Here is a 25,208-nt window from a genome sequence, read left to right as displayed (position 1 = left end):
AAGGAAATGACGTTTCCAGCAACTCAGTGAGTCATTTTCAGATTAAAGCTTTCTCTCTGCCTCATAATGTTGTTTTGAGAATCCCAATCAAAGAGTATGTGATTAGCTTCATAATATAGTTGTTAACACACAGTAAAAGTTCTTATTGCATTTGCTTTTATCATCTGTAAAAACATGCAGTGAAGGATATTGCCAATTTTAGGAAAATGGAAGGGATCAATGTAACATATTTCCTTTCTGAAAGGATTTGTGTTTCTAATGAAGCAAGTTCATGTAATAACTTGGGTGAGTGTGAACCACCCTCCTGAACTTCTACCACATACAAAAAGTCAGTCTCTGTCCAAAACTACTGGTAAATCATAAGACAACAGACCCAGATGAGGGGGGAATGTAAGTTTGGATTGTACACTTACCATGCTTTTCTCTGCTTTTCAGTGTACTTAAATGAAGCAGGATTCAATTTTGTGAGAAAATGCATTCAAGCTGTGGAAACAAGAGGTCAGTACACTTGACAAGTGTGTCACTACTGTAGTGTGGTCCATTCTTACATAAAAATGCTTGGAAAATGAGAATATATTTAGCCATTAACATGATATTAATTTTAAGAATTATATGAATATATAAATGATATAAATACATAGTCATACTTTGAACTTTACCAAAAATCATCCTATAAAATACTTCTCTTAGTGACATTTCCCAAAATAACCTGTTTACTTCTTATTGATGGACTGTAAATCTTTATTATTGGAAGTACCCCTTTAGTGTTCTTCACGCGTTAGGGTGGTCAGTACGATGACTGATAGCTTGTCTTCAGCCCCTCCTTCCCTGCATGATTTCCTTCAGGGACTTCAGACACGGTCACGATTCCTGTGCCTTTCCTCACGGAAGGCATGAACTCTCTCCTGACGCCCACTCTGTTGTCTGTTAGACAATCACACTTCCTGAAAAACTCCACTAAAGCAAAGCTCATATTGGGCTTTGGAGTTCTTTGAAATGAGATTCAGATTTTGGAGCTGCCACTTAAAAGTTTGGAGAAGTGAAGTAGGTTTCTCAAATTCTTTGAGTCTGTTTCCTCACCTTTAAAGTGAAGATATAAATGCCACAAAACTGTGCAACAGGCAGGACTCCGTGACTGGAGAGAGAGATGAGCGATTCTGATCATCCCTTTCCACCTTCAATGGGTTTTTATGTTCAAATTGTGGTGAATAGGCAGGTGTCCTTTGCTACTTTGAAGAATTTCAAAGACTTTCAAATCACTGTTCAGTGTCTACTCTGAATATATGTCTGCTGGGTATTTCCAGGGTAGGTTTGCTCAAGTTAGACTACAAAACTGGGTAAGTAGCTTTCAAATCCCGTGTGGGCATATGTTTGAGTTTTTAATATTCTGCACGTGGGAAACTGTCTCAAGCCGTCTTCTTGTGATTTTTTCCTTCCCATAAGGCATCACCATTTTAGGCCTCTACCGAATAGGAGGAGTGAACTCCAAAGTTCAGAAACTCATGAACACCACATTTTGTAAGTGTTGGATAAAGCAGTTACACAATTTTTGTAATCATATAGATGATCTAAACCATATGTTTTTGTTGTTTTCTTGAGATATAGGCTATCCTTATGTATTTTCAAGTAATATTTAAAACTAATGTTCGTATTCAGTTGTCACTGTTCAGTTTTAGCAGAACAGTCAGAATTTGAGAGGGGCCTTTCTATACTGTGGGGCTTTTTTCACATGTCGTTGAATTAGCTGGAGGCACGGTGAGATTTTCCTGGCTCGGAATCCTAACTCAGCCACTTAGAAGCTTTATGATCCTGGGTAATTTGCTTCGCCTTTCTGTGCCTCGGCCTTCTCACATATAAAGTGGGGATAATAAGAGTGCCTTGTTCATTAAGAATCTCGAGGCCTGGAAAGTTTAATCCACATAAAGTACTTAGAAGCACACCCAGCTCATGGTATACTCTCTGTGATGTTAGCGATTAGCAATAATTTGATTTGGGAAACTATTATTCCACACAAAATCAGTGAGGTTTAGTGCCTCTTTCTTTGACCTACTTATTTTAGTACCTTTTTTCTTAATGGTGCAAGTGATATTTTGAATCAACAATTTAAACATTTGTATTCCTTTTAGCTCCCAAGTCCCCTCCTGATATGGACATTGATATTGAACTGTGGGACAATAAGACAATAACAAGTGGACTGAAAAACTACCTCAGGTGAGCGGGGTCTGAGTCGGGGCACTCTGCCTGTGACCCTGCCTGGCTTGGGCAGCCGCCTGGTAACTCCGTGGGCTCTGTGTGAGCTTTTGTCTTGAGCACAGTCCCCTCCCTGAACGGTGGCAATGTTTATGTTCAGTGTTCTGGAAATTACCCTTGGTTTCTCAAATAATCAGCTGGAAAGGCTGGAGTCTTTTATGAATACTAAATAATTTCTGTTTCATATTAAATTTGAATGTGGGGTTCATTTGTATTTTTAGAACAGAAGTTGAAATTGAAAGTTATTTCTCTGAAACTATTATCCCCATATCTGAGAGTTTTGCTCACAACGTGAAAAAATCATCCCTTGGCCTCCCTTGTAAGTTAACTGTGGCAAGAAGTGCCAAGGGGCCCGGAGTCTCTGAGGTCTGCGTTTCACAGCTTGGAGCCTCCTTGCTAGGACTTGCATGCAGCCTAACCACCCAGCTCCTAAGAAGCACTGAAGTTCAGGGAAATAAAAGATACTGCCACTCGAGAGTGTGCTTCATTCTCTGTTGTAGGTGCCTCGCAGAACCACTGATGACGTACAAGTTACACAAAGATTTTATTGTTGCTGTTAGTAAGTACGCTGCCACTGATGTGGTTTTATGCTGTATTACTTCGAGCATAAGTTTAAACCAGTTTGGTAAGATTTCCCTACATATTGCTTAAGAAATTGTCACTGTGATACTTAATAGCTTACAATATGGTTTGTTAACAAATAAGAATTACAGGATGAACTAACATCTTTTGTCATTTAATAAGACCTCATTGGGGTGACATTTGACTAGAAAGAGCTGTGAGGGACTATTGATTGATGGATGTCAGTTGGTTACAAGAGCAACTTTATGGTTAAATGGATAAGATGACCAAGCTGTACAGTCAGTAATGCCCCGACCACACACACTCACATACTGCATCCCCAAATCGGAGAGGAGACCCTGTGTCCCCAGACCTGGAGAGAAGAACCAGATATTAATTTTGGCAGGCAGCAGGCACTTCTATTAATCTCTTTTCCTGCATATTATATTTACAATATTGATGATCATATATCTATATCATTTCTTTAGATCTGTGACTGTTAAAATGCGATGGGAATAGATATGTTTAATTCAGAACTTGAGGGGAGGTGGGGGGTATCTGTGAGAAACAGGTAACCTGAGAAGTTAGAAATATGTACTGATAAAATATTGGCATCAGCCCTGGCTGGTTTGGCTCAGCAGTTATAGAGTTGGCCTGTGGACCAGAGACTCCCGGTTCGATTCCCACTAGGGGCACGTACCAAAAAAATATATATGTATAGATCTAGATCTATACACATACATATTGGGATCAGAGTACCAGGGCATCATCTGAGCCCTTCACAAATTGCAACAATTAGAAGTTGGCATTTCATTGTTAAAATGTATTAGGTGTGACTGTAACAATCCAGGAAAGAAATCAGTTGCATTATTTTATTACCACATATTGTAATGTCATAGGAAATGTTGTCTGCTGATAAAAGTATCAGATCAAGTTGAGTGACCTGCCTTGGTTTTTAATCAGCATACATGACTGACCACATGACCTTGTAGAGAGATATATACTACTATGCCACTAAGCTTTCTCCTGAAAGCTCTCCACCTGACATTCTCTTCAGAAAAATCTACCTTGTGAGATGAACAAGAACTTAATCATTTCATTGATTAAGAAGTCAGGGTCCAGGCTGGGCAAAAAGACGTTGTCTAAGGACACTTAAATTTGTGGCAATACCAGGGTCACATGCCAGTTTGCTAGACTCTTAATCTTACTCTAGAACCCTTTATTATAAAAACTTTGTTTTATAGCAAATGGTGTTTGAACCACTTAGCTAAAATGACTCAGTGAACTGGTGATTTTGATCATCTGGTTGCAAGGTATTTTTCTATACTTATTCTCTGGTAAATAATGAACATATAATTCACTACCATGATCATATACGTTCTTATCTATAAGAATTCATCTTTTGTCTGGGTCAAGGATAATCCTACTTTCTAGATGTTAAGTTAATAACATTAAGTATTCTTTGTTTTCAAGCCACAGAAATCCAGCTCAGTAAAGAGGGGAAGTTATTTAGAAAGGAAGAGGTGTGTCCCAGAATTCCTTGGCAGGGAGGTGTCCGGCCTTCCATGGGTCTGCGACCAGGAAAGCAGAGTTGGGAACTGACCTTTCTCTCCCCATTCTGTTTGGAAGGCCTCTCATCTCTGTTCTCTGCTGCATACCTGCCTCATTCGTGTCTCCCTTCTCAGTCAGATTCTCTTGGATTGGAGCACATTGGTTCACGGCTGCCCTGGTTTCCCACGGTCTGCCTTCCCTCACGTCCAGCAAACAGATCAGTTTTGGTGACTTCGCCTCCTGGCAGAGAGCTCATGTCTGACCCAGCCTTTCCTCATTCTAACTGATGTACCTAGAAGAAGTGGTGGTCCCACAGTATAAGCCCTATTGGTTGGGCACTTTCCAGAGAAAGGGCTCGGTAGGGGGGGCAGTCGCCCCAGAATGTGCTTATGGCAGTAAGAGAACGTTAAATAGATTTCTTATTCTGACGGGCTAGAAGTGTCTCTAGCAGACATGTCTGTGTCTTGGCTTTTGCCTGGTACCCTCGACTTGCTGTAGATGATTTTTCACTTTTCAGATTTACTGTTGTTAGCATGGGCTTAAAATAAATTAGGCCTCTGTTTGCACAGTACATCTGACCCCTCAGAAAAAGAAATTTGGAAAGGGATGCCCTCTTCCTCTGGTCTGATGGAGTCTCTGGAGGTTTCAGGGTGATGAAGTGTTTTAGGGCCTGGCCCATTAGGCAGTCTGTAACAGTTGCTGTGATCACTCACATTGCTTAAGGTTTGATTCTGTCCTTGTGTAGCAAAATAAAACAGGTGATGAGTTCCCGTTACATGGAAGTATGTAGTTTGTGGCTAAGTGCACAGACCTGGACTACATAGTCCTGGGTTTGCTAACTTCTTGACTCACTAACTTCATGGCGTGGACAAGTCACTGAGCCTCTCTCGGCCTTAGGGGATGATATGTGATAATACCACATGAAGCAGTGCTTTTAAGGCAGGAACAGGTGGGTGGGGTTATGATGATGATTAATGTTTATTTGCACATTTGAATGCAATTGAAACTTGAGATTTGCAACCTTTATTATGTTACAGAGTCTGATGACCAGAATTACCGGGTAGAGGCTGTCCATGCTTTGGTGCACAGGTTGCCGGAGAAAAACAGAGAGATGCTGGACATCTTAATAAAGCACCTGGTCAAGTAATTCTCTGACTTATATTATTCACTTAACTACTTATTCAGCTGTTAAACTTAAGCTTGGTCATGTCTCCGAGGATATGATGGTGCTGCGACATTGCTACTGTGATGAGAGTCCATAGCCTTTGCTTTAAAATGAGTGGCAATTTTAAGATAGAGCTATAGGTACATGTGTATGTACCCCATATATATTTACAAAATGAAAATAATTATATCCTTTACAACTGTGAAGCTAATATTGAAAGACTTATGTGTCAACTTAAAAATATATGGACAAGTATATAATCTTTCTCCCCAATTCTTTTAGCTACATTGTGCGCTCTAACTTTGAAGGCTAGTTCTCCATATTACCAGGGTCAACAGGTTCTGCCAGGTCAAACTTCCACTCTAATATTAGCTTTCTTCTTTGGATTCATAGTATCTCTTTGTCTCAAGATTTTTCTGACTCTGCTGTTAGTTCATTGATGTATTTAAAAATCTCAATAGATATTATAGTATTCAAGTTCCTCCAGAGAAACAGAATGAATAGGATGTGTGTGTGTGTGTGTAGGAGAGAGATTGATTGCAAGGAATTGGCTTACATGATAGAGAGGCTGGTAAACCTGAAACCTGTAGGACTGTCTTTGCAGGCTGGAGACTCAGGGAAGAGTTGGTGGTGCAGCTAGGATCAAAGGCAGCCCAGAGACAGAATGCCCGTTCTCATGGGACCCTAGTATTTTTCTCTTAGGACCTTCAGCTGATTGGATGAGGCCCACCCAAATTATGGATAGTAATCTGCTTTACTCAAAGTCTGCTGATTTAAATGTTAATCTTATGTACAATCCTTCACAGAAACATCTAAAATTATGTTTGACCAAAGATGTGGGTACAGTGGTGTAGCAAATTTGACCATAAAATTTACCATCACATCTATATGGAAATTGAGTGTCTCTCTCTCCCTCCCTCTCCAGAAGTCATTTGCCATGCTACTGGAAACAAAAGTCCAAATTCAGATTTTAAACTTCCTTCAGAATCCCCTTACTGTTTCTTTTAAATAGACATTTTTCATCTTAATGAATACCATGATTCACAATCAAATGATCAATCCCTTCCTTGTTTGCTAGAAGTAGTAACCCACTTTATGCTCATTTTAGCCATGCGTATTTTAAGTAGTGCTACATAACATCTTAATAACTCCCAATGTGCAGGCTTTGAGACGATATGAATTTCTCCCATAGGAATCCACTGGGAATGGCATCATTTCAAGTTCATTGTTGACTATTGCCCATGGCAATACTTTTTTTAGCTAATAAGCAAGGACTCATCCTTGGTCCGAATTAGTCTTAAATTATGTTGTTGAATTGTGTATAACCTCTTTATAAATTTAACCACACTGTATTTATTGGGCATCCCCTTGTATTCAAGCTATTTTTCTAATAAAGCTTTTTTTTGATGTGCTTTTAAGGGTGATCTGAACGTCCCATAAAAATGTTCTCGCTTAATTATCCAGAGTATCAGATGAACACAAGCTTCACCTTTATTTTGAATGTGTGTTGTTTAGACACAGGGAATAGCAGGGCAGAGTATCTGGCCATGGAAGAGTGCTTACAGTTGTCTTGCTCATTCTTCCCCACCATTCCTGCTCTTTTCCTTTTCTCTTTGTTTGTTTTCTGACATTTTGAAACTACTTTTGTAAAGTCTCTATTTTTTAAAATTTCTTTCAATTAATAAATTTCTCTCTCCCTGACCCTGCATCCTCTTACAACTTCCAATTTGTTCTCTATGTCTATGAGTTTTTTCGTTTGTTCTTTAAGATTCTACATATAAGGGATGTCATATGGTATTTGTCTTTCTCTAACTTATTTCATTTTTAGCATAATGCCCTGAGGTCCCTCCGTATTGTCACAAATGGCAAAGTTTCATTCTCTTTTTTTAATGTCTGAATAATATTCTATAGTTTGTACATACCCTAATTTCTTTATTCATTTATCCATCAATGAACAGTTAGGTTACTATTATGTCTCAGCTATTGTAAATAATGTACAATGAACATGGGGATGCATTGATCTTTTCAAGTTAGTATTTTACATAGGTGGAATCACTAATGACTTAAGTAAACTGTAAACAGCTAATATACTCTTGATTCCTGGCAACCTTATATGGCTAAAAAATAATAATAAAAGAGAGAGAGAGAGAATTTAAGACCTGTGACCTAGATTGGTCACTGGTCTAAAGAAACAACTTAATGAAACATAGTATAAATCATTGCTTCCTTTCTGAGAATCCTTTTGTGTTAAGACCATCTGTGGTCTCTTCTTTTACTACAACTTTAAATATTCAAAAGTGCAACGGATGTCTGTTACCTGCAGGAGTTAAGCGAGTGAGGCACAGAAATGGATGAAACACAAGTGATAGCGGGCATGTCAGCTCAGCAGCCCAGCAGAAGGAAAATTCCATGAAGAGTAAATTGGTCATCAAAATAGTCCCTCTCTTGAGCAACAATGTCATCAACTCTCTTTTTCAAAATAGACCAATTTTTTAGGATTTCTAAATTTATTCCCATTGAATTTAATATGAATTATTGCCTAGTTTCCGTATGCTACCAAGAACTTTTACATTTTAGCAATAGTGCCTAAAGCCAATTTAATTACAGGAAGAATATTATTTGGAGATCATATTTCATGTACTTTAGCTCTTTATTTAATTTTCTCAGCCCTGTCAGGGTTGTTACTCTAATACTTAGTAGATGAGGAAACAAGCCGAAAGATAGTAAATTTCTTGGCTGACTACACTGCACTTCCAAGTTAGATGGATCCAAGCTTTGAATCCAGATAGACTCACTGCCTTTACATACTACTTTCTTAGTACATTCTCTAATACATATCAAACAACCAACATATAATATTTGGTTATATAAGAAGGGAACTTGGAATGAAACTCTTGTTACTCTAGCCAAGAGCCTTTTTAGTGCTGGGGCAGAGGGAAAGTTTCAGTCAGTGGACAGTCAGCTTCCTGTTCTCTACCAGGAATTGCACAGGTAACCCAACATCCTGGATTCCCCATAAAATTTTACTTTTGGTTATAGGATGTAGTTGCTGATGCATAATCATATATAAACATAATCTTGTGCTGTGCTCCTTCCTAGAAGTTTACATTCTGAAAACCTGCTGAGAGGAACAGAGAAAGGGTAGTAGTTAACCTAGAAGATTGGCCAGATGAACACGGTTTCCTCAAGAATATAACCAAGTTCCAAATTAGTTAATTAGTCAAAGTCATTTTTGATAGTTACTGAGATTACTTTGCTAAGGTCAGTAATATCAGGTTATAGTTTTATTTCCATTTCAAGCCAGCATTTCCTCATCTTACTCTTTGCCCAGCACAGTGCTCAGCACTAGTGAAGCATTCAGAGCCGGTTTGGAAGGATGGTTGGAAGGAAGAAAGGGAGGGAGGAAACCTGCACTGACCAGTTGTCTTATGTGGGGAGCTCAAGGAAACCTGATTTCAAATAGTATCTCTGTCCCTAATTTGCTGTGACCTCGACTGCATCATTTTTACTTTAGGAGCTTTGGTTTATTACCTGTACAACAGGGAAAACTGACTTCCTGGGAGGATTAAATGCAATAATAACTAAAAGTACCTGGCTATAGGTTTTCAGTGATATGTTTTCTGAATCCAAATAAAATTACAATCAGCTTACTCTAAACTATCTATTCTAAAAGAAGTATAGTGCTGTAGAAAATACCGAACAGCCGATAATCTCTCTCTCTCTCTAAGATGATTGCACTAATTTTAGGAAATCAAGATTATTTTTTCTTCAATATATTAACCTTTGTAATTATGTTTTACCTTGGCTTTGTTAACTTTTTATATCATTTTAGCCTATACTCACCAATGCCAACTGAGAGTGGCTGAACCTGATTATTTGGAAAAATTAACCTATAATGGAATATTTTACATTTTATTTATGTCACAAATTTGGTAAATGAGAGCATTTTATAATCACTAAACATTTAACTGAAGATGTTTCTTTGTTGCTCTTCTTTGCAGAGTATCACTGCATAGCCAACAAAATCTCATGACTGTCTCAAACCTTGGTGTCATATTTGGCCCAACTCTAATGAGGGCACAAGAGGAAACTGTGGCTGCTATGATGAATATCAAGTTTCAGAATATTGTGGTCGAAATTCTGATAGAGCACTATGAAAAGGTAGGCTGGATTTTCGTGTGGGAGTGTCAAGCATTCCATCTTGTATGTGTATCATCTGGATTCCCATTTGGGTCATCTGGGAGCTTCCACTTGTAATCTCAGACTCCTGTGGTGGCAGTCGTGTAAATCTTGTATAAATTAGTTCTTTGTGAGGACTTTGATTTTCTTTTGTCTGTTTAATTTTTAAGTTCTCCTCGAAACCTTGTAAGATTTTCATCTGTAGCATTTATACAGTTTTTTGTTCATATTCAGGAATTCTTTACAATTCCTTTGTGGTTTAGTCTCTTTTAACCTTTTAATCTCTCTGGAATTAGGCTCTTAGTTAAACAGCAGAAGTGACAGTTTAAATAAAACCCAAGAAACAAATTCAGGAACAGAGTCCAAAAGTCTCTTCTATAGCCAGTCCCTCAGAAGGGTTAGTTTATAAGAGTGAAATCTTAGAATAACTATGGAAATTGGGAAAGCCAAATAGATTGAGTTATTAACAAATACAACTGCTAAGGTCTAAACAGTTTGTGAAGCATTTGTGTTTGATCTAGTCCTTGTGAGAGAACGACTATGCCTCTCTCCTTTCCTGGATCCCTCCCTAGTGCCTGCTGAAGGTTGAAAGCTACCTCATAACTGAAGAGCACGTAGCTGCGTCCTGTAGCTGTCTGTGCTCAGCTTGTCACGTTGCTTGGCAGTTCAGAACCAACTGCATGGCAGCACCTTCTAAGAAACAAGAGGCCCATTCTGCTGGGAAAATGACATGGAATGAACCTCTTCCTCACAGGCTACGTTCAGCATGAAGCAGGAAAGAGACTATCACAATAAAAGGAATCAATATGTCCTGACATCAGCATTTGTTCCTTTTTTTTTTTTTTTTTTTATCCTCACCCAAGGACATTTTTCCATTTTTTGTTCAGGTAGAGTGGGAGAGAGAGAGAGGAACAGAGAGAGAGAAACATCGATGTGAAGGGACACATCGAGTGGTTGCCACCCGCACAACCGACCAGGGCCGGGGACAAACTGCAACCGAGGTACGTGCCCTTAGCGGAACCGAACCCGGGTCTCTCAGGACTGCAGGCAGACACTCTAACCGCTGAGCCAAACCGGCCAGGGCAACATTTGTTCCTATTTGATAGGTTTCTTAAAATTATTGGGAAATCTGATTTTCACTCTTGGGGAATGAGGGAGCATAAAAAGGAAAACCCAGAGACAAAACATTGCTCAGTGTAAAGGGAAAAGAAAATTGTAGTTATTCTGGGATTTTTTTTTTTTTTTGGTATCAAGTATCTCTTACATACAACTGAATAAGTGGCATGTAATTCTAAGATGACTTAATAACTCTCAAAGCTTCTTATCTGATGAAAATGGCAATTTCGCCCTTTTGTTGACCATGGTCTGTTGTTCCTCTGTGTAGATTTTTCATTCTGCCCCAGACCCCAGCATCCCTCTTCCTCAGCCTCAGTCCCGATCTGGATCCCGAAGGACGCGAGCCATCTGCCTCTCCACGGGCTCCCGGAAGCCCAGGGGGAGGTACACTCCGTGCTTGGCAGAGCCTGATAGTAAGTGCTGGCCTTGGGGAGAGGCTTTCTTCATTCTTTAATTCAGCCCTTCTACCTCTAATTAGGTAGAAATAGAAGTTGTTTTTACTGATGCTATCACCCCAATACCTCCCCCACCTCTAACATTTATATGTTCTCTGTCAGTAGGGTTGCAAGGTACCTTGGACAAGCAAATTCATTACTGCTACAAAGGAAATAATTAGTTTGCTCATTGCCCTCCCCCTTTTTCTGCAACTGTGATTAAGTACACGAGGTGCTACTTTGTAGAAGGTTTTGTCCTTTTGTCTAAGTGGTAGAGAAGAAAGCAAGAGAAAGTCTGGCTGAAGCAGTCATTTTCTTTCTTCCTCTCACATTATGTTCTTAAGGCATCATTTCTGGGTATCAAAGTATCTCAAAGAGAGAGAGAAAAAAGAAATAGGAGAAACTACACTGTGCAGTACCACTAACTTACTGTTCTGAGCCAGGCCCCGAGATAGGTGAGGCAGCTAAAGCCCATGGTATGGGTCACACTGTGGCTGTCTTCATTTTATTTCGTACCTCTAACACTGCCCCGCCTAATTTTTTCATGATCCATATTTAATAGAAAAAACTATTTTAAAAATGTAGACATATCTGAAATATTTTTAAAAATTTAGACATATCTGGACACTATATTACAGTTTCTCCAATTTTTTTCTTATACCTTACTTTTAGAATCATTAAAAAATACACCCAGTCAAACAGCCAGTTTCTGATGTGCTGTATTCTTAGCAGGAAAAGGAAAAACGTCTTTCTTTAAAAATAGAGAGCAGCTTGTAATTTGCAGCTGACAGTTAATAGTGCCTTTGAACGGAGGAGGCCTAGATGCATTGTAACTCAGGATCACCGAAGACCAGAAAAGTGAAGAATAAAGGCAGACATGTCTTTAATGTGCCTTTCATTGAATTTTTTTTTTTTTTTTTGGTAATATCATCATGAAACACGTCTCTTATTTGTGAGTCCTGTTTCATAATTCTGTCTGAATTCAAGTCAGCCCACTCATGTTTCAAGAAGTAACATTAATTAATAGGGCAAGGGTACATATAAAATCTCCCTTGAATAGTATTGAAAAATGCATTCACCAAGTTCAAATGCATATTTTAAAAAAAAATGTTAATCCTCACCTGAGCATATTTTTCCATTGATTTTTAAATAGAGTGGGAAGGAGGGAGGGAGAGAGACAGACAGACAGAAATATCCATGTGAGAGAGACACATTGATTGGTTACCTCCCAAATGACCCCAACTGGGGCTGGGGATGGAACCTGCAACCCGGGCACATGCCTTTCACCAGAATCAAACCTAAGACCCTTTGGTCTGTGGTCCCATGCTCTAACCACTGAGCAAAATGGCCAGGGCTCAAATGCATATTTCAAAGCCCTTCTCCAGCACTGAGGACAGTTCTCCAAGCCAGGCAAAGGCCCATCACTTCAGTGCAATCAGGTGGCCACAAGACCTGTGTGAGCTGGAGAATGGAAGGGTTTTGGTGCAGTTCTCACCAGGGGGCCTCTGTTCTGTTCTCTCCCCTGCTCCTGCTCAGGTGACTCCTATAGCAGCAGCCCTGCCAGCACACCCATGGGGAGCATTGAGTCCCTCTCCTCACACTCCTCTGAACAAAACAGCACAACAAAGTCTGCTTCCTGCCAGCCCAGGGAGAAATCTGGAGGGATTCCTTGGATTGTATCCCCATCACCTTCCAATGGACAGAAAAGTCTTGGTCTCTGGACAACTAGTCCCGAATCCAGTTCTAGAGAAGATGCCACCAAAACGGATGCAGAATCCGATTGCCAGAGTGTTGCCTCTGTCACTAGCCCAGGGGACGTTTCCCCGCCCATGGACCTGGCCAAGAAAGGGCCGCATGGGATTTCAGGACAGAAAAGGGCCTCAGCTACCTTTCTCAGGTCCATCTCTGCAGCTGAAGGTAAGCCAGAGTGGATCTTATGCAAAATGTCCTTGTCTTCGAGTCACTTGTTGGATTATTCAGCACTATTAATCAAGGGGAAAGTTAATGGTGACAGGACTAATGATGCTTCTCTGGTTTGTTCCTGAGCTAGGATTTTCAGACTCTTCTGCGCTATGACTTTTCCTAGCTCTTTCTATCTCCGTGAGGTGATGTCTTTGTAATTGCTGCAGATTCTGATCTCCCTGAGTGATGGGCTGCTGTGCTCAAAGAACATTCTGTACCTTCTCATTTGGGCTCAGAGAAGAATGCTTCCTTTTGTTATGCACATGTACTGTGTTATTGCTATTATTTTGTCTAATAACACCTTGCCTCTTTTCTTGGGCTTTCTTTTATTAGGAAACAAGAGCTACAGTGGTTCCATTCAAAGCTTAACTTCCATAGGTTCCAAAGAGATGCCTAAAACCCCACCAAACCCAGACCTGCCTCCAAAAATGTGCAGGAGGTTAAGGCACGACACTGCCTCGAGCAATGGCTACCAGCGGCCGGGCTCCATGTAAGTGAGCGTCACTGTGTCTGCAGGGGATGCAGGGGGCTGACATGTCCAAAGGACATGCCTCATCTGGAGAGTGGATGTAGTCAACTTCTGGAGGACGCGATACTCTTCTAAAAGTGATGTGGAAGTTACAGTAGGCTTAGGGTGCTTAAACAATAACCCTAGGGTGGGAAGAGATTAACCAAAGAACTTACGTGCATATATGCATAGCCCATGGACACAGACACTAGTGTTAGAAATACAACTGCTTTGTAGCTGTGAAGGTTGGTTTTCTCTCCTCCTTTTTGTATATAAACCCATCTGAGGACTCACTGATTTAAACAAGCTCATAAAGAACAAGGGACGTGATAGGCAAAAGGAGTCAGTCCTATTCAAAAGAAATGACCCAGATGTGTAGAGGCTGGTAGGGTAGGGTACAGAGATGTTAACAGAAAGGGAGTCAGGAGAAAGGGGGATCTTGGGTGAACAACCAAGTAAAATTCGAAGAGGAAAGTTTCTCTCCCTCTCAGTTTATGTTCCTGACCTTTTTAAAAATTTTTATCCTCACCCGAGGACATTTTTGCATTTATCTTCAGATAGAGAGGGAGGGAGAGAGGGAAGAAGAGAGAGAGAGAGAAACATTGATGTGAGAGAGACACACTGACTAGTTGCCACCCACACGACCCCAGCCGGGGCTGGGACCAAACTGCAATCGAGGTACGTGCCCTTAGCGGGAACCGAACCCGGGACTCTCTGGTCCGCAGGTGGACACTCTAACCATTGAGCAAAACCAGATAGGGCTGTATTCCTGACTTTTGTGGAGCATTTCCACTGCTACATTGGCTGCCATTAGGCATTTTGACATAGGGTATCTCTTTTAAGGGCCACAGTATCTTTGTGCAGTAGGTAGTATAAAGCTCATTTTAGAGATGATGGGAATTGATGCTCAGAAAATGTAGGGATTACACAGTGTTGTGTATCAAATAAATTCAATTAAAAATAATAATAAAATTTTAAAAAGAGAGTTTAAGGAACCAATCTACATGTACTCAGCTAGGAAGTGGCAGATCTGGGATCTGAACCCAGGGTTTTCTAGCTGAATCTGTGCTCTATTATACGGCACCATTTTTAATATCATGGTATTCCTGATGTTTAAATTTTTCCTCAAAAGTCCAGTAAGACATTTTACTAAGCTTGTTTCCATAGAGTGTCTTAAATTCATTTGTTCCTCCCCTTCTCTGATACAAACCTTTTAGGTTCAGAGTGAGTTTAATATACATGATCTCTCTTGGTCAGAAATTCAGCTACCATGATAAGACAAATATATTTGTAAATTTGTCTACTCCCCAGTGTATATAGTACTAGCCACTAAGGAAACTAAATTTTAAGCCAACATGTCAAGGGAGATGGGAAAATATAAACTCCATCCTTTGTGAGGGGAAGAGAAGAGCTTCTGTTTTGTAATTGTACGGATAATAAAAGAAGAAAATAATGAGAGGTTGTATGTATGTTCTGTGTCAGGAGTAAATGATTCTTGAGATTATCAAATGGTTCAGTTCTGGGAGAAGTTTGTCAAAGAAATAAAATAGATTTTAAAAATCTAGTTTAGATATCAGGGAATTTGCTATCTTATCTAGTAAATATAGAAACTTTTCTAATTCCTGAGGGTAGTTTTCTTTTCACTCTCTCCTAATTCCATCACCTCTTCACAGACCATGCTCCCTCGTGATTTCAAACAAGATTTGAATCCACAGATTTATTGGCCATATTTTCAGTTATCTCTTTCCATGTTACAGGAATTGTGTTCAAATAGTAAAGAATGCATGAAAAAGTTTTAGAATTAGTTTTGTCTTAGCTATCAGGACGAACAACAATTTTGTCATGTTGATTTGGTTTTTCTCGTGTGGCTTCACAGGAGTAAATAATATTGCTGCTAGGAGTAAAGTAGGGAGAAAATGTTCCTTTTTATACTGCTCCCAGTTTTCTGAGGTAGAAAACATGAGTCCAGTAAGATCCCCAGAAGAGGTAGCTCTAGGTTTATTACAGTTTGATAGTCCATGAGCTGGAGACTACAGCTAGAACTTTCTTCCACATTAAACCTTAAAACAATGAGAAGTCAGGTCAAATTTTGGGGATAGTTCTTAACGAATCATTTTTGTTTTGGATAACTGATAACTCTGAATTGCACTTGGAACTGAATGATGTTCTAATGGACTTAATAAAAGTTGTAAAATTATTTTTCAGTGTGGCAGCGAAAGCCCAACTGTTTGAAAATGTTGGTTCAGTTAAGCCAGTTTCTTCTGGGCGGTAAGTTTTCAAAACGAAGTAAAAAGTAAATAAAATAGTGATGACATTGTTGCCTTGTGTGGACATGGAGGGTCATCGATCATCTTTGACACTCAGCCCCTCCGTTCTGCAGATGGTCAAATCCACACTCACTGTCTCTTCATGGGGAAGAGGTCGTGCCCGTAGACAGCATGTATTTAGGCTGTTAAGGTGATGCTTCATTTGCTAAAATCTTCAAAGGAAGGATTCTAAGCTAACAGGTTTTCTAGAAGACACAAGTTTCTGTAGCCCTTTGCACACCAAAGACTTCTTTGATAAGTTTGTGGAAATTTTTTAAAAGTTGACTTTGAAACTTGAACATTTTCTGGAAGAAGTTGTTTTTTCAAAGGCCCAGAAAGGCCTTCATGTGTAAGTATTTTTAAGTCCACTGAGTTGGTATTTTTCTAGGATGTTGGTCGGTGCATTGCATTCACATAGCAGATTTGAGTATTTGCATGGATCTTACCTCTGCTGTAGCATGTTTTCCTTCTTCCTTTTCACCAAAGCACGGTGAAAAGTAGGCACCATGCATGTCAGAGCCAACATCATTTATCTCTGAAATTATCATTTCTAGGCCTTAGTGGAAGGTATTCAACCTTGCTACTTGTCTGTCCAGCTATGTGGTTGAATTGCTCCACTAGATGGAGCTCTTTTATTAAGAACACAAGTACTGTAATCAAGGGGATAATCCCAGAGCTTTAAAAAGCATGCTGTTGAGGTAAATCAGAATGCTGTCATATCACGAAGATACACCCAGCTGTTCAACAATGAATCTGTGCATTTTAAATATGTTTTTACATTCTAAATACGACTCTAAATCAACTTCTAATGGTTGTCGGCATAAATTTAGAGCTCACTCAGTGGTACATTGAAATTACCATCTTTGTCAACTACTACACAGCACTGTGGACCGTGGTGTAACTTTTCACCAAGAGACAGGGACAGAGGAGCACAGTGGACCTCACATTCAAATTCTTAGCCCACCACTTCCTATGGGTATAACCTTGGAGTTACATATTTAAGAAATCTCTTGTCTTTATTACATAAAGGTCATAATTCTGTTTTTGCCTAATTGTTGTACATTTCAAATACACAGCAATCTATTTGGTAAGTTCTCCACAGATGGTCTTTACAATAACAACTATTATTGTTATGACAATCTTACTTGAACTACTTGTTTAGGATAATCAAGCCTCTAATTAATGTATTAATAATATTTAAACATTAACTCTTAACAGTCACCTGATACTTTTTGGTACCATTAAATACAACTGAACAATGGAATAAGTTGAAAGCACGTCCCTTACTAATCTCTTGCAGTGCTTATTTCGTGTTCCTTCAGGGAACTCAGGGTTACCCTTGCATTGAACCTTGAAGAACCCTAGAACCAGCAGTGGGTAGTAGGGAGACTAGCTTTGTTTGTGGAAGAGACCAATTAGGAGATTCTAGTAGATAACCTTGAGCAGCAGAAGAGTAACATCTCTGGGAGTCACTTGCAGGCTCTGGGTGCCCCTGAGCAAAGGGGTGGTCTAATCAGCGATGTACCTAACAGATCATTCAAGTGGCTTTTCTAGGGAGCTGTGAAGAGGAGAGTACAGTCAACCATTTAGAATGGAATTGGTGACATGTAAAGGCCTTAGTTAGGGTAGTAACAAAAACACGCAAGGCAATAAGGAGAGGGTCGGGAATGGGCAGCTGCCATGATACTGGGAGTAAAAGACAGGGAAAGAAGGTTCCCAAGTCTTTGAGGCTGAGTGTCGAGAGCATGGCAGTTTGGTTTCTGGTCTCAGCTTGCAAGGACATGGGGGGAAGGAGAGTTTGGGCCATGACGTTTGAGGAGCCTGAGGAACGTCGAAAGGCAGTTAGAGATGTGTGGCTGGAACCAGAAGACAGCGTGGTTTGCCATTTGAGAAAGGTCTGCACTGCAGTGACCCTGCGGAGAGAAGATGGGCTCACTGAGGGAGAGGAAGGGTGTGGAACATTGACTGATGGGCCTTGAGGAATGTAAGGCTCCGGCAAAGAACAAGGTGAAGGGATGATCGGAAGGAGCAGGCATCAGAGTAGAAGCTGCAAAAAAGTCAAGGAGACCATTAAAGGAGGACACTGGTTTTAACCTCTGAAACATGTTACTTCTTTGGGATTTAAAAAAATATGATCTGTGTGCATGTCTAGTCCCTTCAGCAATGAAATTCTCAGCACACAGAAAGTGTGAGAGAGTGTATGTGCGTATGTTTATTATTGTTAAGTGATTCTCCAGAAAACCTTGTGTCAGTTTGGATTTGGTGAGATTTTCATTTTGTTTATGATTAAGAAAGCATTGTGAATTTTGCACACCGAGCCTATCCAACCTTTGTAAATCTACACGTCAGCATTAGTCAGCACTTAGCATTGCAAGGGGGCTTATATCAGATCATCTTCCATGTGGTAAGGGAAGAAACGGCTTTCAGGACAGTGAATGTCATTACCTTCCTCTCCCATGCACTAAGAAGCAGAATTTTCAGAATCCTTTTCAAAGGGTATTAGAATCTTCTGAAAAGAGACTGGATGGGTGACAGTGTTATTTTCGCATATCCTTCAATACACCAAGGCAGTAAAAGAGGAAGCATTAGCACCTGGAGAGAAAACTTCCCTGTTACAGAGTCTACATTAAATCATCAGAGCTGTCTGCTGACTTAACACCTGTAGTTACAGAGCTCAGCAGAAGAAATTATACCTGTCTAGACACATGCACAGATAATTGAAAAGTCATGACATATTTTTTTTGTGCTGGGTATTTTTGACACATTTAACAATGTCCATTTATTTAGTGATATAATTATTCTGCTTGCCTGTTCCCACCATGTTATCTTATAAAATGCTATAAAGAGAACTTTCATGTCTGAAATATTAATAAAAATAGTTTATTTGCCTTTTAAAGTGCAATTTCACAAATTATATCATTGTAAGGATTATTATATCTTAATCATTTTTACAGCTCTGGAAATTGTTTCATTATACATCTCTTTTTGTTTTTTTAATTTTTTTTTTATCCTCACCCGAGGACATTTTTTCATTTTTTGTTCAGATAGAGTGGGAGGGGGAGAGAGAAAGAAAGAGAGAGAGAGAGAGACATCGACGTGAAAGGGACATATCGAGTGGCTGCCACCTGCACAACCAGCCAGGGCCGGGGACTAACTGCAACCAAGGTACATGCCCTTAGTGGGAACTGAACCCGGGTCTCTCTGGACCACAGGCCGACGCTCTAACCACTGAGCAAACTGGCCAGGGCATACATCTCTTAAATTATTGTAAGGACTCAAAGCAAAGACTTAATGTTTGTTAGAGGAAGTTGTTGCTATTAGGAAATTTGAATTCTTGAAAAATCTTTACAGATTTTTAGAGTAATGGCTCTGCAACCCTCAATTATATTAGATATTGGATGAAATGATTATATTTGACCTGAAGATTTATAGGAAAAAAAAAAAACTAATATTTTTTCTACTTGAGATTACCATCATTTGATTTTTAGAGGTCTTCAGAACTTGGTAGCATCCTCCTTCCCGACCCCCATCCGTCAACCAGCACACCCATGCGCATGCCGAAGTGCACGCGTGCATGCACACATGCACACCAGCCTTTCTGCAGCGTAAAGCCCTGTCTTTCTCTGGGTGCCTCCGTTTCCTCAGTTTTTTCTTAAACTATGTTTCTTTGAAATGTGTGCCAGTGGTCATCCCCAAACATGACAGCTGCAGGCTCCCCCAGCAGACTTTCTGAAAGTACAGCCTGAGACACCTCATATAAGAAGCTGACTCAGGTCAGGGCCAGAATTTTCCTCCCTAAACTTTCCAGTCTTCAGATGGCCACTTGGGAACCCTGGTTTCGGTGACCTAGCCTCGTTCTGGAAGTGTAGAGGTGAGACCCAGGGTGCAGCTCCACCGGAGGTGAGACAATGCAGCACGGGTGCTTTGAGAGATCTGCGTGGCAAATGCTGCTGATGCTTGTTTGCTAATTAGGTGCTGGGACCAAAGGGAGGAAAGACAAGTGTCTTGAATGTTTAAAATGACTTATCACATAGAAAAAGGACCCAAAGCATCCCTCCCCTCTTTTTTCCTACTCATTTATTCAGGAAATATTTACTGAGTTACTAGTAGGCATCAGGCATTGTTCATGGAGGTTACATTCTGATTAGGAGAGATGATATCAGAAATATCAACAATAACAGCAGAATAACAGATATTCCAGCCATGCAGACTTCGGAGGGTATGATAACTGCCCTGGAAGCTGTTTGAGGGTGTGTGGTCAGTGATGACAAGACCTTCAGCAAAGCTCAGGACATTTAAGCTGAACTAGAAGTGCACGGCATGTGAGGATCAGGAGGGAAACACTGCAGAGCCAGGGCTCACTGGCCCGAGCTGGGATGAGCTTGGTGTGTCTGAGGAGGAGAAAGAGGGCAAGTGGGACTGGAGCGTGGTAGGTGGGTGGAGCCAGCACAAAAGAGGCAGAAATGACAGACACCTCGTTGTGTATGGTATGGAGCCAGAGTTGGACACCAGTGAAAGGGTTGTCCTCAGCGAACTAACATGATCCTCAGAACCTTTTCCAAACTGTCCTCTGGCCACTCTGCAGAGAGTACATTGCAAGGTGACAAAATGGGAAGTCTAGAGGATTTGGGATGTTGGGAAGCCAGTTAATAAATCACACCAGCCATGATTTTGGCTTGGACTCTGGTGGTGGTAGAGATGGTGAGAAGTAGGTGGAGTCAGGAGGAGTTCCCCGTCTTACCCACATAAAGGGATGTTGCAGAGTAAAGGTGACTTGACTGATGACATGACCTCAGTTGATGGCCTTTGAGTGTTGGTTCAAATGTTTTTAAATAGAACTCATGTAAAAGTCTAAAATTTTGGCTACTTTATAAAGCCAGAATATCTGGCTAAATGGAGCATGAATTCCCATATGGTACAGGTGTTGGGAGCTGAGTTTGGCTTCCCTTTCTAAAAGATGGGCATGCTCCCTGGTTTGCAAAGACTATCTATCCCCACCATCGCCCTAACAATGAGGCTATTGTTGGTGGCCACTTATCATCCACTTGTCCATTGTGCTTGCTTAACTTATTTACTATACTTTATAGAGCTTTTAATTTTTGGCTTTCACCTCTGGTAGTCTGAAATGAAAGTGGGGGTAAAAAAAGCTTAAAGTACCTATGACCCTCCGTATACCTGCATATTTACCAACAATGAAAGAACTGTGTTCTTTAAAACAAACTTAGGCTGTTTGTTATAAGCCAGGTGGTTACCCTTGGGGGCATTGCCAGCAAACTTAAGAAGGGCTTTTGGTTGCTCTCAATGTTTTAGATTACATGTGCGTGTTCAGTGTGTGAAAAATGCACTTTGCACACTTACACGTGTGCTTTGTGGATATTATACTCCAATTACAACTAAAAACTTTAAGAATAGCTTCAAGTATAAGTGTATTTATTTTGAGCGTTGTGATCTTTACAAATTATCTTTTGCTCTTTCAGTCAAGCCAAAGCCATGTACTCCTGTAAAGCAGAGCACAGCCACGAACTCTCCTTCCCACAGGGGGCAATATTTTCTAATGGTACGTGCACCCATTGCCTCCCCTAAGAACTAGTGTAGAGATGAGAGTCTAAACTGGAAGCCAGGAGGCTCCGAATCTGGTCCAGGCCCTGCCTCTCATGACCTGCACAAGTGGACACATCAAATTCCTCTGGACCCCAGTTTCCCTCCCTGTGTGGGTGTGTGAATGTGGGGGGGGGGCAAGGGGGAGGAGGGAGGGAGAAATTGGCTGGTTGATTATTACATGAATACAAAGGACATTGCAGCTTTAAAGGAGCTGTGACATTGTTTTGACCAGTGGATGCGTGCAGTCTGGATGTGGATTCTTACCCATTTGTGTGTATGATTATTTGAAGCTAATATTGATTGAGTGACATGAGCTTTTTATTTTTTGCCAGTGTACCCATCAGTGGAGCCAGGATGGTTGAAGGCAACTTACGAAGGCAAAACAGGACTGGTCCCAGAAAATTATGTTGTCTTCCTCTAACACTCTTTAGTGGAGGGCAGTATCTTCATGGTATCCATGGTAACAAAGAATAAGTGCTGTGATTTTATCTGACACAGATATGGGGATCAGCCCACTAAATGAAAACAGACAATTCCTATCAAGCCCTACACCAGCAGACTGTGTAGCTCCCTATTAATGGAAAAGGAAAAAAAAGTTCAAATTGTTTGCCATTCTTTTTATTTTTTGGTTGGTTTCTTATTTAAAAATATCTTTCTTTTTGATAACTAACTCTCCACAGTGTCTCTTCCATAACAGTTGAGAATCTGTGTAAGTACTATAGCCCAGCAATTTGAAAACTAGAAATCTGATCTAAGGATTTGGGATCTGCCCTTCACTGGCTGGCATTCTCTGAGGAATATTGAAATCATTAGTTAAAATTGTAATTTAAATTGTTCATTTATTATTTTTTCTTAAAAATATACTGCTTTTATATATGATTGTTTTGCTGGTCCTAAACATTTCAAGGAAATACGTTTTTTTTAATGTAATTTTATTTTTGTTTACCAAGTAGATAATACTCAAAAGCAATGATGTATATGATGTCTATAGATGAACCAAATTGAGTCGTACACTGAGTCCACTGTAAACCCTCCATCCAGCCTTCCAGACACCTCCCATTGACTTGGAGCTGGGATCAGCAAACTGTTTCTGCAAAGACCTGATAGCAAATCTGTTGTCCTTTGCCAGCCCTTGTAGTCTCTGTCACAACACACAACTCTGCCATTGTAGCAGAAAGCAACCACAGGCCATCCATAAACACAGGAGCTGGCTGTGTACCAACACAGCTTGATTTAAGGACCCTGAAACTTGAAGATCACATAATTATCACAAGACACAAAATAGTCCTCTTTGACTTTTTCAAATCCATTTTAATATGCAAAAGCCATATTTTCAGCTGCTGGGTCATACGAAGACAGGCGGCAGGTCAAATGTTACTCGTGGATCATGGCTTGCTGACCCCTGGTTTAGAGGATGTGTAAAACTACCTTTATAACTTAGGGATTTCTGTGAAATTTTACTACACGAACGTATAAATTCTGATGAATCATATGCACAGATCCTCTGCTAGTAGCATTATGATGGCATCACAAAAGTATAATGACTGTAAGAGGAAAACAATATAAAAGTGTAGTATCAAGGTATGCAACTTAAATTCCACTTGTAACACTAAAGTTCAAAGAATTTTATTGATACCTAATTTTGTCTATTGAGAAATTCTCTACAAGTGATAAAGATGTTTAAGAGAAACTTAGATGAAACAGATTTAAAGGTACAGGATTCTTAAATTATTTTGAACTACAAAATTTTTAAGTAGGTTTATCATTTGGAGCAGGAATAAAATGTGTACATGCTTTCTTAAAATGCCATTCCATTTACAGTCTTTATTAGGAATTTCACCGAATTTATCGAGTATAGGAATTTACTACCCATTTATATATACCATGAATATCTGGTCACGCATTTATTATTCACTAATTTTATTTCAGTGATTCTAATATATTATTTCTATAAATATTTGAGTGTAGCAAAGATCCTTTCTTCTCAAGATTTCAAAAAGCTGGTTACATGCCCCTTCCCTGCCACAGCGCGGGCCACTAGGCGCCACGTTACTGGTATTTCAGAGTTCTCCACTGTACAGGCCCTCAGGTATTGACTGTGTAAAACTCTTTGTATGTGATACTGTAATCTGTAATCTCAGTCCCTTCTACTTTAAATTAATGTTTCTAGAGTAAAGATTATACGCTCATACAGACACGTGTACACACTATGCCTTGGAGCATTCATGCTTTGAAATTAAACATGGAATAGTAGAGTAGGATTTAAAAGGAAAGAGAATAACGGTAGGTGGAGTCACAACCAGAAATAAATATCAGTGCATTGGAATTAAAAATATTTAATGTTATAAAAATTAGTAATATAATGAAAAAAGTCTAAGTGGTTTTTGTTTTTTGTCTTTGTTTTCTTTTGCGTTGCCTCCTACTGTTCATTTTTGTACACGATAACTGGGTGTTGTTCGAGTTTCTTGATCCCTAGATCCTTGGCGGCCCTCACTTAGCATTGCTGACACCCTTGACTACCCTCTGCTGGGACAGAAGGTTGTCTTTCCAATGTATCAGTCCCTCAGTCTATACAACACTCAGTTTAACATGCTTGCCATCATCTGGCATCCTGCCAGATTAGAACCTCCTAAGGGAAATGGATTTTCTTTCAAAGATCAACTTGACTTCAAAAAGAGATTCAGAATTCTACTTCGCTTGCTGCTGCATAAGGAAATCTCACCCTTCATTTTATTTTAGCACAGACCAGAGTGTTCCTGCCTCCGAGTTGTCTGGGAGCTAATTCCCTGATGTTCAGTTGGGAATTAAGCTTTTGCTGTCTAGAGTGTGGGCGTGAAGCTCTTTCTCCCCGGGAGGCCTGTCTTCTGGCAGTACCTGCTGTGGTCCATTTGTTGAAACGAGCTACACAAATGCTTCTTCAAACTGTGTTTTTGTTTGAAGTTTTAATCTTATAGATTTGTGAGGAGGGTTTTTTTTTCTTCATATTGATAAAACATGTAAGCAAGCCATGGCTGTATATATTGGAGATAGACTACAGCTGCTTTTCTGTTTTTTTTTTTTTTAATTAATTTTTTTTCTTTATTGATTATTTTAGAGAGAGAGAAAGGGGGAAGGAGAGAGAGAAACCTTGATGAGAGAGAACATTGATTGGCCACCTCCTGCATGCCCCCTACTGGGCATCGGGCCCATAACCTGGCATGTGTCGTGACCAGGCATTGAATCAGCGACCTCTTGGTGCATGGATTGATGCTCAACCACTGAGCCACACCAGCTGGGCTACATCTGCTTTTCTAAAGAAATAGATTTCCTACAGATAAGGTATTTGTGAGCATAGAGACAATCAAAACATGTGCCCTAAATCACAATATTAATTACACACGAAGATAATGCCAGTCATTGGAATATCACATTCAGAATTGTAACATTTCAATAATGAAACCTTAGCTCTTCAGAGACAATGCAAAGTTGTTAGAATTGCTACATCCACACCCTCCAAACACATAATGTGGACCCCTAATCACTAGTTACAGTATAATCAGTATAAGATGAGATTGATGAGTCTAAGTCAGTCATTT

The 25,208-nt window shown here is 40.0% G+C and overlaps 1 protein-coding gene across 1 annotated transcript in view; it reads left to right on the top strand.

The window, feature by feature from the left end:
* ARHGAP42 (Rho GTPase activating protein 42) overlaps positions 1-22,213 on the top strand; it is a 259,019-nt gene extending 236,806 nt beyond the window's left edge. Inside the window, exons 13-24 of the mRNA XM_036258802.1 lie at positions 436-498; positions 1,444-1,518; positions 2,127-2,211; positions 2,751-2,809; positions 5,400-5,505; positions 9,529-9,688; positions 11,091-11,235; positions 12,793-13,173; positions 13,552-13,708; positions 15,932-15,994; positions 21,510-21,589; positions 21,966-22,213. Of these exons, the coding sequence (XP_036114695.1) occupies positions 436-498; positions 1,444-1,518; positions 2,127-2,211; positions 2,751-2,809; positions 5,400-5,505; positions 9,529-9,688; positions 11,091-11,235; positions 12,793-13,173; positions 13,552-13,708; positions 15,932-15,994; positions 21,510-21,589; positions 21,966-22,054 (1,463 nt within the window). The 3' untranslated portion in view covers positions 22,055-22,213. The remainder of the gene's footprint in view (positions 1-435; positions 499-1,443; positions 1,519-2,126; positions 2,212-2,750; positions 2,810-5,399; positions 5,506-9,528; positions 9,689-11,090; positions 11,236-12,792; positions 13,174-13,551; positions 13,709-15,931; positions 15,995-21,509; positions 21,590-21,965) is intronic.
* The last annotated feature ends 2,995 nt before the right edge of the window (positions 22,214-25,208 follow it).

Source organism: Molossus molossus, unplaced genomic scaffold (genome assembly GCF_014108415.1).
Source record: "Molossus molossus isolate mMolMol1 unplaced genomic scaffold, mMolMol1.p scaffold_m16_p_13, whole genome shotgun sequence".
Classification (NCBI taxonomy): Eukaryota; Metazoa; Chordata; class Mammalia; order Chiroptera; family Molossidae; genus Molossus; species Molossus molossus.
The sequence above is the reverse complement of the archived record's forward strand: the minus strand, read 5'-3'. Positions and strand labels throughout refer to the sequence as shown.